This window comes from Mytilus californianus, unplaced genomic scaffold (assembly GCF_021869535.1).
Source record: "Mytilus californianus isolate M0D057914Y unplaced genomic scaffold, xbMytCali1.0.p SCAF_1, whole genome shotgun sequence".
NCBI classification, from domain to species: domain Eukaryota; kingdom Metazoa; phylum Mollusca; class Bivalvia; order Mytilida; family Mytilidae; genus Mytilus; species Mytilus californianus.
In genome coordinates this window covers 44,106,458-44,125,952 of record NW_026262581.1, presented here as the reverse complement: position 1 = coordinate 44,125,952, position 19,495 = coordinate 44,106,458, and the positions used below count along the sequence as shown (strand labels likewise).

General features: G+C 32.3%; 1 protein-coding gene across 1 annotated transcript in view; it reads left to right on the top strand.

The window, feature by feature from the left end:
• Window positions 1–17,670, top strand: part of LOC127701586 (phospholipid-transporting ATPase ABCA3-like) — a 44,772-nt gene extending 27,102 nt beyond the window's left edge. The window contains exons 11-19 of the mRNA XM_052205550.1: window positions 1,209–1,364; window positions 1,889–2,099; window positions 2,484–2,733; window positions 5,485–5,750; window positions 6,786–7,790; window positions 8,678–8,875; window positions 11,566–12,277; window positions 13,637–13,807; window positions 14,191–17,670. Of these exons, the coding sequence (XP_052061510.1) occupies window positions 1,209–1,364; window positions 1,889–2,099; window positions 2,484–2,733; window positions 5,485–5,750; window positions 6,786–7,790; window positions 8,678–8,875; window positions 11,566–12,277; window positions 13,637–13,807; window positions 14,191–14,647 (3,426 nt within the window). The 3' untranslated portion in view covers window positions 14,648–17,670. The remainder of the gene's footprint in view (window positions 1–1,208; window positions 1,365–1,888; window positions 2,100–2,483; window positions 2,734–5,484; window positions 5,751–6,785; window positions 7,791–8,677; window positions 8,876–11,565; window positions 12,278–13,636; window positions 13,808–14,190) is intronic.
• The last annotated feature ends 1,825 nt before the right edge of the window (window positions 17,671–19,495 follow it).

Sequence of the window (19,495 nt, the reverse complement as noted above, 5' to 3'; positions counted from 1 at the left end):
AAAGTGTAAATGTTTGTCTGGTAGTGTTCATCTTACCTTGATCTGATTTTTGTCGAGCCTTCGACTTTTGTCGAAAAAGCGAGACATAGCGATCCTACATTCCGTCGTCGGCGTTGTCGTCGTCGTCGTCGTTGTTGTCGTCGTCGGCGGCGTCCACAAATATTCACTCTGTGGTTAAAGTTTTTGAAATTTTAATAACTTTCTTAAACTATCCTGGATTTCTACCAAACTTGGAAAGAAGCTTGTTTATGATCATAAGATAGTATCTAGAAGTAAATTTTGTAAAAAAAAAATCCATTTTTTCCGTATTTTACTTATAAATGGACTTAGTTTTTCTCCTAGGAAACATTACATTCACTCTGTGGTTAAAGTTTTTGACATTTTAATAACTTTCTTAAACTATCCTGGATTTGTACCAAACTTGGACAGAAGCTTGTTTATGATTAAAAGCTAGTATCTAGAAGGAAATTTTGTTAAAATTTTGTTCCATTTTTTCCGTATTTTACTTATAAATGGACTTAGTTTTTCTTCCAGTTAACATTACATACAGTCTGCAGTTTAAGTTTTTAAAACATTTATTAGATTCATAAACTATCCTGGATTTTTACCAAACTTGGACAGAAGCTACTTACAATCAAAAGATAGTATAGAGAGGAATATTTTTATTAATTTTTTTCCTCATTTTGGATGAGCCTGCGATTAACAGCAAAAGTAGGCGAGACACTGGGTTCCGCGGAACCCTTACGAATTTTTATGTTTTACTGACAAACGTTAGATTCAAGTTGTTATGGCCATTTCTCAGATACTATAAACAATATGTCAACTATATTTGGTGTTTAAAATGATTGTAAGGTGTACATGTCCTACTGGTAGGGTTCATCTGACCATGATCTCATTTTCATGTTGATTAGACAAACGTTTAGTTTTCGAGGTTAGGTCCGATTTAGAAATCAGTATTGTTAAAATTATTGACACTTAAGAAGGCTATTTGTTAAGCCGAAATATTTGTCAACACGATTTAATAACAACATCTTCGTATAATACCATCTTATTAGTATCGTTGTGCAAATCTCTAGACATATCATTTTTTCCTTATCTGCACAGTATCGTCTATTCTAGACGATCCGGTACATAGTAAATTTGCTGGTTGGTCCTTTTTATAGACTTCTATATATATATATATATATATATATATATAATACTTGCAGATGAAAGGCTGTCCAAGTGATCAAATTTCAAAGGAAGTGGAAGAAATGGTAAAAATAATTGGTCTGGAACAGAAGTTAAACAGATATTCAATGACATTATCTGGTGGGCAGAAACGAAAGTTATCTGTTGGAATCGCATTGATAGCAGGCTCAAAGGTAAGAACCCTGTTGGAACAACCATTTTACAAGCATGGATTAGGAATACATTGTAATTACATTGAAATTCTTAACTCCATCATCCTGTTTTTCCCATTTGAATTGCAAATTCCCTTCCCCGCAATTGAATGCTCGTTCCATATAAGACGGTACTCATACAATTTGCCAATACGGGACAGTGTGTTGTATAAACAATACCTTCATAATGATTGATCATCAGACCAAGGAATTCTTAAGAAAAATCACAAAGATAAATTGTAAAATAGACAGACTTTATTTAGAACAATAAACATGACACACAGTTAGTAATATTGCCTCTTTCGATTATTTGTTTGTTTAAAAACTTTTATAATCTCTTTCACTTGCTTAATGGGATTATTATGATTTACTGCTTTGATAATTTCTATTAAAATAAAGAACTAACTAGATATCAATATTTCCCTTGGTGTAAAAAGATACCTGGAATGTGAATTGCATGTAACCAAATGTAAGCTGCTTTGCTATAAAATTGTGTCTATTGCTAGTTTGTAATGCTTGACGAACCTACGTCTGGTATGGATCCAGCAGCTAGGCGACAAACTTGGGATGTCCTTCAAAAGTTTAGAAAAGATAGAACATTGGTTCTCACAACACATTTTATGGATGAAGCTGATCTTCTTGGAGACAGGATCGCTATAATGGCAGATGGTGTAGTGAAGTGTTGTGGAACTTCACATTTTCTAAAGAAGAAATATGGTAAGTTAAAGTAGCAGCTGTTTTTGGACAGATTTTATTTGAAGAAATCAAAATACAGAAATGATATTTCATATGTATATTTGTTATTTACAAACACGTCACATTTCAATATCTTTTAATTTATTTCAAGAGAATGTTACGCATTAATTTCACTATGTTATTAACGTTTTTTTTTCATATGATATTTGTGTGTGTTGATGTTCGATTTACAAGAATGCACGCATTGTCATCCTAAGCAAACCCCACAAGCAATTTAAAGTATCAGAAAAAAAGGAAGTAAGTTTCTTACAGATCCAACAATGTCGCAAACGCTTAAGATAATCCCTATCAAGCTGCTTTCAAAATATGCCTGATTGTATGAATTTTTCTTGATTGTATTTAAAGGTGCAGGATACCACCTTGTGATGGTAAAGAATCAGTCTTGTAACGTTAGTACAGTCACACAACTTATTCAATCTCACATACGTACTGCAACACTAGAAAGTGATATTAGTGCAGAACTATCATACTTGCTTCCATTTGATGAGTCGAGCAAATTTGAGAACCTGTTTAAGGATGTAGAGGCAAAGAAAAGTCAGCTTGGGTTGACTAGTTTTGGAACAACTGCTACTACTATGGAAGAAGTCTTTCTTAAGTAAGTCTGGAAGTAAATCTTAAGGACATTGAAAACCTTACTTGACACAGTAACGTAAAGTTCATTTTCGAGTGTTTGAATAGTTCTAGGTGAACGAAACCGTAGTTTTAGATGGTACATAATGAAAATAGATAAAAACGAAAACAGAAATCCCAGAAAATCTTTTAGAAAAAGCAAAACAGAGTGTTGACAGGGCGATTTTTTCTTAATATACAAACTTAACCTAACAATCGATTCAATGTCAAGTTCAGGAGGAGGTTAATCTGAGGTGGTATATTAGACTCAGTGATATGATCTATGATGATAAAACATGTACAAGTTGCCTCTATCAAGTATATTGATTTAATAAGAATTAAAACAACTCTTGAATGGATTTTGCTTAACTTAAACCCAAACGTAGGCTAGAAAGAAAAAGAACAAGTTTGAATCATGAATTTTCTTCTAAAGGAAAGATTTCTCTATCTTAGAATCAATACATACAAATGTCCCAAGCCGTATCGTTACTGCAACAAACAATCTCTTTTACTATGAATTTAGGTCTCATTGAAGTAAAGTTCACAGGGTGTCTCTATGATACAATAGACCAAAATTGGTCAAGAGTCCCATAACTCTTTAATAAAAATTTCAAACCAAAATGACGGTATATTATGTTCAGCTGCATATAAAAACAAACAATCCTTTTAAGTATGAACGATCTAGAGGAGTTGTGTTCATTTGTTGTAATTGCGGACGGACGACTGATATTACCATATTTTATTGATGTGGTGGTCGACAAAAACTGATTGAAATTTAGAATATATTAATCACCAATTTTATTCAATCATTTACTATATGTTCAAACTTAAGTTCTCTGTAATACCAAAAGTTGCAACAGTTACAAATTGTAAATCAGCTGAAATGCACAATGAACATATAGCTTTGACTTTCATTTTCTATTAACCATTTGTTTTTTACTCGCCCCGAAGAAGTCGACAAAGCGAGACTCAGGTGTGCTGTTTTCAGTGGCGGCATCAACAATGTAATAGTTTGTGATTAGTCCAGTTTATGGGGAACCACTTGTGGTAGGTCAATGGTCTTTGGTATGCAGTTGTATTAGCATTGGGACATCTCATTTCCATGGTCTTTTGACTTTGAATGTTTTGCATATTTTACATATTTAAGTTTGTGATTAGATCAGTTAAAGACGAACCACTTATGTAAAGTCAATGATATTTGGTATGCAGTTAATTAACATTTGCAAGTCTCATTTCCATGGAGATTATATGGCACTGCCCTCTCATCATGCTTCATTGACTTTGAAACTTTAACATAGTTTACTTGTTAAAGTTTGTGTTTAGGCTGGTTTAAAGGGAACCAGTAGTATTTGGCATAGAGTTTTATAAGCATTGGCATTTCTCATTTCTTTTAAATTATTTGTATATATAGCATATAATTTTGTTTATAATTGTTTCGATAGCTGCGTTTTATTGCTTGGTAGAGATGTCTTCTCTTAGTGATCTATAACGACTTTCGGGTGTTTGTTTTTGTTTTTCGTCAGGAATTTATAGCTTGGCGGTCAGAACATAGCCGTAAAAATAATTACTATTGAAAATTATTTTGATATATAACGCTCAGTCTTCTTGTCAGTTTGCAAGATGTCTTGTCTATCCAAAAAATATTCCCTCCGCCACCCCAATTCATTCATTTGACGGGTACATCTCAGCTACGCAGCAATACCTCTGCACTGCCATTCATTGCATTTTTTGTCACTGGTCAGTCTTTAAAATGACAATTTTTTATCCCCCAAGTTCTATCAACTTACAACTCACATTTCATAACATTTGTAGTTAGACTACAGTTGATAGGACAGGTCACGTCGAATTCCCCGCCAACCACTGTTTCGCAAGCATCCATAGTTCGCACAAAACTAAACGCTTTACAACAGATCAGGATTCAGGGAATTCGACGGAGAAATATTTTCAAAATTAGCTAAAATATTTTCAAAAGTAACTGAGATGATTTCCCAAGGGCGATACTATATTATTTCAATTTTTTTGGTAATAAATTTTATATTTCTTTTATATTTGTCAGTTTTTCTCTGTTGAAATTATTCGTTTTCAGTCAGACATTTTGTCTTTTTTATAGCACCACCAGCCACTTAATTACAGACAGCTTATCTTAACTTGGTACAGGTCATTAACGTCAATTACAAGTATATACCAGTTGCAACCTTCAGACGATAATCAATGTGTTCTAAAATATGTCACAGTGTAATTTACGAAATACCTTCTTGGAGAAACTAAGTGATTATAAACATGGCGATTATTTGGCCCTGCACCTTCAGTCATCGTTCCTTGACTTTGAATGTTTTACATAGTTTACATGTTTAAATATTGCCATATATAAAATCACAAAAAGGCGAGACATATCTCTGTGTCAACAGTATATTTAGATAAAAAATGATATTTTATTACGAAATACACAACTTCAAATTCTTTTCGCGCCGAAAGGAGTAAGTAGTTCATCTATTGTCAACACTGACGTTGTCAGTTCTTACCCCACAAGTGACTTGTGCATTCAACTCCAATTTTAATTATTTAGGATTGTTAGTTTTCCTGCTGAATGTCTGCTATCCTTTCTGGGTATTCCGGCTTCCCCAATAAAAACTGGCATCCATATAAAAGGCGATAGTGCTGAAATAGGCGTTAAGTAACAAAAATTATCAAGTCAATAAAATTCTTCTCAAACCACTGATTCTTAATTCATTTAAAGGGTTGGTGCATCTGCTACTGATGACGACGAGAAGGATCAAAACGGTGAAGCAAATGTGCTTTATCAAAATCAAGCTTTTGTGCATGATGAAAAAAGACCAATGAGTGATAGTGCAATTGTTGATACAAAGAATGTTCCACCACTCGCAAATAAAATGAATGGCGATTCAATAGAGAAACGGTCAAGTTTTAATGAAACGCCACCATTACCCAATATAAATGGACAGTCTAAATCCAACAATTTAATGCAGAATGGAACGTATAACGGTACGTATGAAATATGAATATCTTGATGAATGAAACAGTGAAAATAATTAAAAAATCGATACTGTACAACACAAATTACTATTGTATGTCAATAATCTATAGTTTGTAATGTTTTGTTATATTAGGTAGCAAGATACAAAGTTGAACACCCAACAGACAAAGCAATACCAAGCAAACACTACCTCGATCACAATAAATGTAAAAAAAAACACATACTTCGCTACAATTTTATCCTTTAATTGTATTTTGTTCAATATGAAAGCCAAAGGTTTATATTATAGATGATAGTTACTGAAGTTAGCTTTATTTCGAATCGTTTTGTCTCGGCAATACCATTGCTAGATGAAAGATGAATTTAGTAAGGCATACAGTGTTTTTTTTTCTAAATAATTATTGTCATTTAATCTATTTTTTTTGTGCTTTTAAACTACTTGAATAATTGTTGAAATAATTTTCAGAGCAAAATTTCGTTCTTTTTCCACAATGTAATTGTTATAGAATGGTGCATATAGATGAGCTACACATAAAAAAGATACTATGCTGGTCCATAAAAATTGCCAAAATTTAACCCTTCGCAGCACCACTATTTGAATGACACAAAATCAATCAAAATCAAAAAATATTGTCATCATTGCATTGTCATAACGGTATTAGAATCGCAGTTATAGAATCAGTGATTTTTTTATAAATATGTCAAGACCTGTTGATTTTAATAATGTATTTATTAAGTATTTTGATAAATTTTCCATTAACTGTTATTACTTAATTGAATTAAAGACAGAACGTTATTTTTTAATAATGACCTTTTCTTAAGATACTTCTTACAATTTATAGAAATGTGATGTAATATAAACACTATACAGTTTTAGTAATTTGACTGTTGATTAATCAATTTATGGATATTATCAGAAGTCCATTACCAGTAATGAACTTCTGATATTAATGATACCTCATTCAGAACTAAATATAGTTAAATATCAAAGAATGTATTCACGTCAACTAACATCAGAAAGTTTATTCAACTATTTTTTGCAGCATTTAATGAGAATGTCAAGAAAAATGCTGGACTTGCCTTGACAATGCAGCAGTTTTATGGAATGTTTGTAAAGAAAATGATTCAGACATGGAGAAATCGTGTGGTAACCTTAGTGCAACTGATAATGCCGGTTCTTTTCACTATCTTTGGATTGCTCGTCGTGGAGTCGTCGCCGGGTAATACCGCGGATCCTGCATTAGCTTTGGAGTTGTCGTCTTTTGGTTCTGGTTTAACAGCTATTTGGGATGATGGCAATGCAACCACAGGTGCTGAATTCGACATTGCCAATCAATATTCAAATGCTATTACTAGCAGCGGTAATGCCGCTTTAGATGCCGCCGCTGCATCCAATATCAGTACATACCTCATGAATAAAGCTGATAGCGTGGGAATATCAACATTCAACACAAAATATATGATAGGCGCTTATCTTGCAACTAGTAACAGTTGGATAGCCTATTTTAATGGCGAGCCATTCCACACACCTGCAATTTCTTTAGCATATTTGATGGATGCAATTTTTAAATACGCTATGAACAGTGATTTATATTCTATCAAAACAACAAACTCGCCCTTTAAACTTACAGTAGACGAGAATGAACGAGCTAACTTCTTTACATATATTGGAACAGCCTTTTCGCTTGCTTTTCAGATTATGTTCGGAATGGCGTTTTTGACAGCCACTTTTATCATTTTCCTGATCAAAGAACGGTCATCTGGAGCAAAGCATATCCAGAAAGTGAGCGGAGTTAGTTCTATTGCTTTCTGGGCATCAAATTTTCTATGGGATTTGATCAATTATCTTATTCCAGTTTTGCTGATATTGATTGTTTTTGCAGCATTTCAAACAGAGGCTTTTGTGGATGACAATCGCTTAGGGATAGTTTTCCTTATATTTGTATTCTATGCCTGGAGTTTTCTCCCATTAACGTATGCGGTCAGCTTTTTTTTCTCATCAGCTCCATCTGGAATGGTTGCTATGACTATGCTGAATATCATTATTGGTGAGTAAAATTTTTGAAAGGAAAAAAAAATATGAGTTAAACAGTATAAAACGCATTAAAATTTTAATATCTATGATCAGAGTATTAAGTATTGTATCAGAGTTCGGCTCACCTTTGTCAAGGGTCCTATTATATATTTCACAGTGGTCAGTTTTATTTCTGAAGAGAACCGAAGTGGTGGAGCAGACTCTATCAATGTTCTACAGTGTAAATATATAAACAATATATGTACACTGTCGGAAAGTATAAAATTTATTTGTACGAGCTTTAGAAACAGGACGAAAAGCGAAACTCGCCAAGCTTTTCTCCTGTTTCCTAGCGAATACAAATACATTTAATATTTCCAACAAGGTACACATAATGTTTTATCCTGCAATTTACACCTGACACTTGAAGCTTTAGTTGTTTAAATGAAAATCATTTTCTCTGATTTTTCCAAGAATAGACATATTTTAAACTCGTACCACAAAGAGGACCCCAAAATGAACTGTTACGCAAAAAGAAATAACCACGGTACTGCTTGCTCAACATTGACGCACGTTTATTTGTGTACCTGTTATTTGTACAATAGTTGGCTGATTGCAATATTTTCACATATAAGTAGATCTAGCTCACCGTAACATATTTTTAGACATCAGAAGTTTGAACCTAAATAGTGAAAAGTAAATGTTGACACAGACATCATGAAGTCAAAAGAAACAATATGATGTAGATTAAGTTGCAAATGAACATTTATTAGTATATTTAAATGAATTAATAAGTGTTAATATGGCCATTAAGAAAACTGTTACCACGCAAAAGAGAATGGGTAACCATTACCGAAAAGGCATGGACACTCTTCCATTTTTGATTATGCACTCTTCAATAAAACATCAAATCTATTGCAGGTCTTGCTACACTGATTGCAGTATTTGTCCTCAAAATACCCGGATTTAATACATACTCTATTGGTAGCGCGTTAGACCTTGCATTCGCCATATTGTTTCCAAACTACTGCATGGGAACTTCGTTAATGAGCATGTATGTCAACTGGGGGTATACCAAAGCATGTTCCGAAAGTGGATATCCAGCGTCCTGCCAGTCAAGTAAGTCTAGATATATATTTGCTCTAGATTTGTTAGATATTTATAATCGGGGAAGGTGTAGTGAACAAGTTTTACTACAAAATGGCTTAATTAAGAAATGAAATCACATAGAAATAAGTTTGCAATTAGATATTTTTATGGACTTTTAGTTTTGTCGCTCATTGGACAAAAGAAGCGGACAGCAAGGTGTAATTTCTCCGGTGACCTCAACAATGGTTAACTTTTGTAATTTGAATAATGTATCAGAAAACTGTACTGTTATGGAAACTATAATTTATGCCGGCCATCAGTACATATTATTTATTTAAAAGGGTTATTAATCTTCAGTTCGGTTATGGTATATTTACATGACTTACTTCAACGTATTTTAAGTTAGACATTATATTTTCATGATGAAACCTGTGTCCGAAGAGCAGTATATACAAATTTCATTTATTCTTAATACGTTTGCCAAGGTTTTTTACACGAGTTTTATAATACACTTATCAAAGAGTCAAGTAACTCCTAGTAGTCTGTTGTTATTTATGTATTATTGTCATTTTGTTTATTTTCTTTTGTTTCCTATTCTTACATCGGACTCGGACTTCTCTTGCACTGAGTTTTACTGTGCGTACTTTTGTGCGTTTGTTTTTTTATACATTGGCTAGAGGTATGAGGGGGTTGAGATCTCAAAAACATGTTTAACCCCGCCGAATTTTTGCGCCTGTCCCAAGTCAGGAGCCTCTGACCTTTGTTAGTCTTGTATCATTTTTAATTTTAGTTTCCTGTGTATAATTTGGAGTTTAGTATGACGTCCATTATCACTGAACTAGTATAAATATTTGTTTAGGGGCCAGCTGAAGGACGCCTCCGGGTGAACGAGTTTCTCGCTGCATTGAAGACCCATTGGTGGCCTTCGGCTGTTGTATGGTCGGGTTGTTGTCTCTTTGACACATTCCCCATTTTCATATTCAATTTTAAGGTTTATAATTATGTGCGCCAGATGCGCGTTTCATCTACACAAGACTCATCAGTGACGCTTGAATCAAAACAGTTGGAATGCCAAATCAAATATAAAGTTGAACAGCATTAAAAACCGAAAATTCCAAACAGTGGTGCCAATAATGCTATGTATATGCATTACTTGTCACGTTATTATTTGAATTTTTCATAGGGATATTCAATGTAGTATACATGTAATCGTTCCAACCAAGCTTTCGTTTGAATAGTCATTGGTTATGTTACAGTGCACCTACCCGCATTAAGTTCTAGTATGAATGTGAAAAAGGATGGAATGTATTCAATAAGTTCTTAGATCAATTGATACAATTCATGAACATATGCATTGGTGTACAACATCAATAATGAAAACTTAGCATAGTTTATTGAATATTTATCATGTATATATAAGTATTGTTTGGCAGATGTTAAATCTACTACATTATCACAAGCCCAGTAGTCAGCACTTCTATATTGACATGAATTATCATTAATATGGTTACGATAATGAATTAACTGTGAACAAAATTTTCGAAATACCAAAGATATTCTACCCCAGGAATAGATTGCAAAAGCGATATTTTCGGAATTTTGGGTTTTCAATGCTCTTCAACTTCGTACTTTATATGGCCTTTTTAACCTCTTTTGATTCGAGCGTCACTGATGAGTCTTTTGTAGACGAAATGCGCGTCTGGCACATATTATTTTGATCCTGGTACCTATGATGAGTTTATTATGGTCAGTGCAAATATTTTCAAATTGGTTTGTTTGGTTCAACGTCGATTTTGTTATTGGTTAGTTTCTCAAAAAAGATTAGTAAAAGCTTAAATATGAATGGTCAATAGGTCAAAGGTATACATGTCCATATGATAGGATTCACCTGATCATGACCTTATTTTTGAAAGTTTGAGTTCTAGGTCAACTTTATTTGTTCAATACAATCATTTCAAGGTAACCATAACTGATTTACAGATGTCACCTGGTCTTGACCATTACTTATGTTCATTAATCATCGTTACGTTTTCTTCGTTTTCTTGTCTCATCGAATACCTTTATTCCAAGAAACTATGCAAAACTATCGCCAAAAGAAAAAAAAACCGAACACATGGGCTTGTACTCGATGTGCGGTTGTAGCACAAGATTTTATTCGGTTATAATTAATTATGCAGTTCATTCTTGTTTCTGAAAAACAAACCTTGTCTAAAAAAGAAATATTCATCATCTTTTTAGAAATGTTACAAAATTGTGAAAGACAGCAGCTCCTTAATTTAAGGAATGCAGAACATATCTATTTGGACAAAACAAAGAAGAATTACATTTGCGTAAATTGAAAATGTTTGGAAGCAATTTTCAACAATTTCATTTTAATATAAATAATATAAACAGAAATACCGAACTCCAAGGTAAGTTAAAAAAGGGGTAAGTCCATTAAACCTGACAAAAAGTAAGACTATATCAGAATAAACTTGGTACAGGCATTTTCCGAAGCAATTGTGGATTAAACCTGGTTTTATAGCTAGCTAAACCTCTCACTTGTATGACAATTGGTTTTTTTTATTGACAAAATTTGGTGAGTAGCCTAAACAGACAGTTAATATGACAATAATTGCGATCCAAATATAAAGAATTGAATGTTTTTATACTTAAAACTAATCTATTCTGTATAGCTTATATTCATTTCAATAACTAGTTTCTTATTGACCTTCCTACAGGCTGTGATTCGAATGGCGGTGATATATGCTTCCCAAACTCTTCTAACTATCTCGACACTGCCTATCCAGGAGTTGGTCTTTACATATTGTTCCTAGTTGCACAAGGAGTTGTTTACTTTGCTATTCTGTTTATGATTGAAAATGATGTGTTCAATAAATGCAGATACAAAGTCAACAATGGAAATAGTACATCGGTCTCGGATTTTCCATCGGACGAAGCCTCCATTGATGGAAAACAAGAGGATAATGATGTCGCCGAGGAAAAACATAGAATAAATTCTAATTCTGTCACTCATTTAATGGAAACAGATTCCGTTATTGTTAAGAACCTTACAAAATATTATGGTAGGTTTCATGCAGTAGAATGTATCAGTTTTGGAATTGCACCTAACGAATGTTTTGGATTGTTGGGACAAAATGGCGCTGGAAAAACCACTACATTCAAAATGTTGACCGGGGATGTTCCTCTTACGAAGGGTAATGCCTTCATGAATAAATATGACATAAAACAACATATGAGACAAGTTCAACAAAATCTTGGTTATTGTCCTCAGTTTGATGCCCTAATTGATCAGATGACTGGAAGGGAAACTTTGTATATGTATGCTCGGCTGCGTGGCGTGCAAGAGAACCAAATCAAAGGTGTGGTTAATGATATAATGGACGTGATGATGTTGAAGAAGTACGCAGATCGGGAGTGTGGCACGTACAGGTAAATGTATTAGTATAAAAAAAAATTATACAAAAACTGTTTCACCAAATAACTTCAGATTAGAAAACCCAAATAAATTGTAAAATATGTACGAAATTCAACTTTTTGTATTCAGGTATATTTCAGTTTTGGCCATTCTTCGTTTTTTCTTTGGACATAAATTGTTACACATTCTCAGGTTGAGACTAGACGTATTTCAAGTGTCAATTATTATTGATTAAAACTTTTAAAAGTAAAAACAACACACATTTCAAACTTTCAGTTTTAATTGATTCTATATATGAAATGAAAAAAATGAATCAAATTTTCATTTACCAGTCAGTAAAAAACTGCGAGTTTTCAAGATCTAAAAACTAACCTGTAAAACTAAAGAATTATTTGTTTGTTGCCTCAGAGTTTTTTCTATATTTCTTCATATTTGTGACGGACGAAGAGTGAAATCTTGTATACAGATGCTTAAAGACTGAAGTTTCCGTCCAGTATTTGTCAGTTGTCAATGTGTCCTAGACCTGATTTTCATGCTTGAACGACTGCATAAAAAACTGTAAAGATTTAATCTCTTGACTTTACCATTTAGTTTGAGAATTGTATCTACTATAATTGGTATATAGAATTACTGTAAGGTATATATATGTCCGTCAGATACCTTGACATTATTTCATGTTTTAGTGATAAAAGAAGGTTTTTTTTGGTTTATTTTAGTTTCTCAAATACTTAAAGAAATAGGTCAACTAAAGTGTGTCAAATGATTGTAAGTTGTACATTTCTAAAAAGTATAACAAAAATACTAAACTCCAAGGTAAATTCAAAAAGGGGGAAGTCCATAAAGACTGACAAAATCAAACGTGGGACTTTATCATCCAACGGAATGAATGGAAAACAACCGTCATATTCCTGACTTGGTACAGGCATTTTCCGAAGAAAATGGTGGGTTAAACCTAGTTTTATAGCTAGCTACACCTCCCACTTATATGACAGTTGTTTATAGTTCCGTTATATTGAAAAAATTTGGTGAGCAACCCAAACAGACATAATAGGTTAATGTGACAATAATTGGGATCCAGCAGCCAAAACTGTGTAAACATACATCACAGACATACAACACAACTAACCAAATAATTCAAACAAACATACATTAAATCTAACAAAGACACCAACAAAAAAGATTTTGTAGTTAAGACATGCAGTATGTAGTATACACTTTCTCGATAGAGTATAACTTAAGTCAAATGTTTCATCTGAAAAATAACCTTTTGGAAGGATCAATTTTAAGTTTTTGTGAACGACCTCGATTTCAACTACTTTACACAAATAGATGTGCTGTTTATGTTAAAATAAGATCTGGTTTTCCTTTGACAGCGGTGGTAACAAGAGGAAATTAAGTACAGCTATGGCCTTAATTGGGGACCCTCCTTTTATTCTACTCGACGAACCAACGTCTGGAATGGATCCTGGTGCCAGACGACAACTATGGAATGTTCTTTCACAAGTTAGAGCCAGTGGGAGAACGTTAATTCTTACGTCACATAGGTATGTGTTTAGATTGAAGTTAACAGTCCTACCCCCATTTACTAGTAACATGTAAAGTTTAATATATGGTACTTTTACTTATTGTTTTTACTCCTCTGACCTCATACAACAATGTGTATTGTCAAGACGCTGTCGATGACTCTGCATCAATATTCTTGAGAATGCGTGAGAAAAGACATAGTTCCTTTCATTTTTTACATTATTTTCATTACAAAGTCAGTGGCTAATGTAAGAATAACTCATGTGCTACGTGCATTCGTGAATACATGTGTTGTACGATCACTCGTTTTACACTTTTCTTTATTTTAATTCTTGGATTAGTTATTCTATAATTTTAGTTTACTTATGTAAATAATTAAAAGTATTTCCCATTTATTTTTCAGTATGGAAGAGTGTGATGCCTTATGTACTAAAGTAGTCATCATGGTTAATGGAAAATTTGTTTGTTATGGAAGTCCACAACATTTAAAAAACAAGTTTGGTCATGGATACACACTTATTTGTCAAATGAAAATGGAGGAAAGTGGATTCCATGCTTCTACACAACCACTGAAACAGTTTGTTAAAACAACGTTTCCCAACAGTGAAATATTTGATCATCACCATGGCTACTGTCATTTCCAAATTCCGGATGCAGATATTCCATTGGCTGCGGTATTTAGTGCTATGGAACGTGCAAAGAAAGACTATAATATTGAAGACTATGCTGTTCATCAGACGACACTTGAACAGGTGTTTTTGACATTTACACAGAATCAGATTCCACCAAAAGAAGAGAAAAAGAAAGGTTGTTGTTCAAGTAATGGTGACAGTAGCCCTGCATGTTGTTGTTGTTTATAAAAATTGTTTTTCAGTATATGTAAAATCAACAACTTTCTTAAATATTTAGATTCCGGATCGCATAATTTATGAACGTCTATATTCAAAGACAAAGAAAGCCATATCATGTTTTATTGCATGGCTAGATATTAAATGCAACCAAGTACCACTTCTGTCGTAAACATTTTCTTGCACTATGTTATGAATGTTCTTATAAAACTAAGCTACCAGAGAGAAAAAAGTGCCAAGCAATGACATTCCAACGTATGATCTAGAGAAATATTACTTCATATTTGTAATACAAGGTCTTAAATATTACAAATTTCATTCTGTTCCCCGTTTGCATTAATCATGTTAATATACATCTATTTTTTGTCCAATCGACGAAGTTACAAAGTCGATCATGGTTGATTGACATTGTAAGTTGCATAGTTTACATGTTCAAGTTTTAAAATTTTATTTCAACATTTGAATTATGCTATCAAAACTACATACAGGCAAGACATGTATCTGTATCAACAATTTATTCAAATTATAAGGAAGTTTGGTATCTTAGCACGCCCTGTTTTAGATCAGGGGTGTGAAGTATTCTTAGCACCCTTTTAGAATGTAGAGAGGAAGAATTATACTCGGTTATATGACGATTTCTTGTATTTAATATAAAAAAACATGCTTTTTGTCAAGCCTATGGCAAATGCTTCTTTTTGATAAGTTAAGTTAACAACTAACTGTCCAGTTTTTGGATTTGTCATAAAAGAACATATCACTAATGTAGATATCCTGTTGAATTTACATCAAATTATTTCTGTTCCAAAGTTATATATGTAGAGTATTTATGTAATAAGTGCTATTCCATGAGTCAATATTTTGTTACCGATGTGATGTCAACCCCCTTAATTATTCTTCTTGAATAACTTGAGATTGCCTATCGTACTATGTTTTCTCATTTACTTGAAAGAAGTCGAAACGTTCCTATGTTAGTTTATTGATTTCAGTTGTTGGTTGATTAAAATATGATGTATGTTAAAATCATCCATGCAAAAAGTTTTAAATGTGTAGGAAATTAGATACGCATGAAAGGTTATTTCCAAAGTCGATAGTGTCCGATGATTTCAATGGCTAAGCCTCAAGTAGACTGTGATAATGTATATTTTTGCAATTTATTTAAAATGACATGGTATTGTTTTTATTATCTTATAAATGTTACATGTTGTAATTTGCTGTAAATCTTATTTACAATGAAAAGATGACATAAGATGCTAATCGAAAAAAACAGACAATATCATAACCAAACAATAATATGATGAAAATACAAATAGTAGTCAAGAAACACTACACTAAAACCCAAAGACTGAGCAGCACGAAACTCACCTAAAAGAGGGATAATCTCAGTTGCTCGTGACAAGTAAAAATTCGGTGACAAGTTGCATTAGATGATGTCAGAATCAATGAAAAAATAACTTATTTCAAAAAGTACAAAGAAAACACACTCATACAAGCAGATGATTAGAAGGAAAAATTGAAGTGATAATCAAAATTTAATTGTATAGTAAGCATATGTGATTTTTCATACTTAAAATACACATTTGAAGTAGACGTTAATCCGGTATTAGCCTTAAGGTTTTACAGTAACACTTAGGAAAATTCCTGTTTAATATGAAATTTACTTGTTTAGTTTCAAAGGGATACGTGCATACGTTCATTCAAATTTTGACTCCATGTCACAGACATAAAAACTACATACACCCTGTGTATACTCAAATGACCTACAGCACTTGTGTCGTAAGTAAGTCATGTACTTAAATAGTACAGAATAGTACAAGTCAATTATATTTTTATTTAATTTAAGATGATTGCCTCATGTATTTTTTTTTTTTTATTAAATGAATCTCATATCAGGACGCATAATATCATGACTTTGCAATCCAAGTTTTATTCATTTCGGATATATTTACATATTTGCTTTTATGTGTATTTTGTTTACATTTTGTACAAATCCTTTTTAACAAACCAGGTTGATGAGGTATGTTTTTTTTCATCAAATCAACAATTTAGTACAAATGAAGTACAGTACTAAGCGACTGAAATTTCATGGTTTAAAATAATTGAAAAAGAGTTGATTTGATTATCTAGTAATTTCTTTTAAAAGATGAAGAAAATGTCTAAGTGGATACGATTTATACAACAAGTAACACTTTATTTTTTCAAAAAATTAAAAATTAAAGTAACTTTTTTTTTATGTAAAAATACTATATTGAAATATATTTACATATATTTACGTTGATTTTAACTAATGAAAAATGAGAACATTTCTATAAATATTGGGATACGGATACATGTAAATAATAAATGATCAATTTGCATATCAAGGATGATTTTGTTTTCCGTTTATAACAACTGTTTTTTCTTCAATATTTTTTACCATTATAGAAAATCAATGACAAAACAACACTGTCAGCCTATTTCAAGATTTTTTTATTTTTATTTAATACTATATTATGTTTACCTTAAATTTTACCCCAGTTATCATTAACTGCATCATCAATTAACTAATGATATCAGACATAGACAATCATTTAATTATACATGAAGTTATGTATGATAAGTATCCAGTAAGTCGCACTAAGTTTTTTTTTATCTTGTTTAAATGTCACTGAGAACACTATTGTGGGAAAAATATTTTCTTTGTTCATCAACAATTGTTTATTAGAAAATAAAAGATAAGAATTTTTTTTATATACGTTTGTAGATTTTTGGGAACGTAATAAAAAAGATTTTAAGTTTTTTAATTTTTGCACAAAAGTTTTGCCTCTTTTTGTCCGTTCCACTGTATGTATTTTTAGATATTTGCATCGTATTATAATAGTTCAGTGGCCCCATTTAATGGTTTGATATTTTCAAGATTACTATAACAATCTGAACTTAAACACCGGTAAATGAACACTTGTGTAACAATATCTCATTCATGTTCTCTTAGATCTGTATTGTTATGTTTTGTGTATTGTAATAACATGATTGTTTTAATAAAAGTTGTAATACCATTATTCTGTATTTTCATAAACAGTCGTCATTGCTTTAAAATGCTTTTTTAAGGTTACAACCCCCTCAGGCAAATTTTGATAGATGGAAGTGAATATCATTTTAGGTTTGTTGGGTCATACAGCTCTTCAACTGTTTCGATTCTTATACATCCTCGCCTTTCAAATATTCTTCATTCAGTGTTCCTGGTGAAGGTAAACCCAGAAAAGCACTTCGGACACATGAAATTTATAACTTATTGTTGCCATATTTTACTTTCAGTTTGGTTTGTTTCTATTATTACCTTTAACCTTTGTTTGTCTTGCATGAAAGAAAGTCTTTTTTTTGGATACAAGATTTGTCGGGTACTGTAATATATCGAACTGATTTTTCCTTGGCTTGCAGGGTTCAATATATTTCTACAATTTAGTGACACCGCACAGTTACTTTTTACGCTTATGACATATATCTATAAGGCTGATTTTGTAGGTTTGATTTCTTTATCATGTACATTTTATTGTATCGAACTTATTGTTCCCAATTCACAAGAAAAGAACAGAAATTGTTAATCACAAAATGTGTTTAAAGGCCCAGTTATTCCAGTCACCATTTTGGTCTCTACACACACAAATAACAAACACACTAAACTATGAGCAAAATGCAAAGTAGTGTATTTTTCAAGGTATACTTCTGCATTAAAATAACAGTCATTATTCGCCTGATTCCAATGTAATTGCTGAGAGATCGACTTTTTATGGTACATCCAGGTCACGTGATGTAAATAAACTCTGTCTTTAGGACTTTGATATGTTCCGAACAATAATTTGCTCTATATATTTCTTGATACAGAACTCTTTCTCATATAAAATTGAATAAAGTGTTAAACGAATCTAATTATAAGTTTTAAACTCAGTATCATATTCCCCGAAATACAGAATGAAATTGTACAACTGTTATAAGATAAAATTTGAAAAAAAAAATATTTCCAGATGTAGTTCTGGCTAACGCTATTCAGAAACCAAGCTTTATGGCGGACACATAAATCCCGACTCTGTTGTATTGACTTTAAAACTTGGAACAAAAGCAACAAATAGCAACAAATCCTACAGTTATAAATTTCGAACAATCCCATATATATTTGATACTACCTGTACGAAATGGGACGCCCGTAAATGACACGGAAACCAGGCGTAGAAATCATACTCTATCAGGGCGTCATTGTAGTGTTTACGGAATGCATGTCCAGGCGTCAACCAGGCGTAAACCAGGCGGAAACCAAGCGTAACTGAGGCGGAAACCAGGCGTAAAATTAGGCGTAATATTTAAATGAGTACGCCTGGTCCACAGAAAACCAGGCGTTATATGCAAATGAGTACGCCTGGTCAATAAAAAAACCAGGCGTAATATCCTTACATAATACTACACTTATTTTAAATCAGTGTTACCCTTAAGCTGTGTATACTTTTGTGTATTTGATACAAACTTCTGTACTATTGCTTAAATTTCTCATTGTTTGACATGACACTTGAAATATTAACCATTAATTGAAGAAGCTATATAAATAAATACATATTAGACAGACACTGGCTCAAATAAGTTTAAGTTTAAATTAGAATTATGACAATTAATTCTTCCTGAAATAAAACCAGCATTTTAACTAAGTTTTTTTTTAAATTAATGTCATTTTAACCAAAATATCAATGATAATACTGCAATTTAACTTAATGTGAAAGATTTTAATGTTATCATCCAAGGATGAAGGTTTTCAGAATTCAAAATTACTGTTAAAAAAAAAAACTTAGTTACTCACATAATTATCTTTTACCATGTATATTACTTTCCTTTTATTTC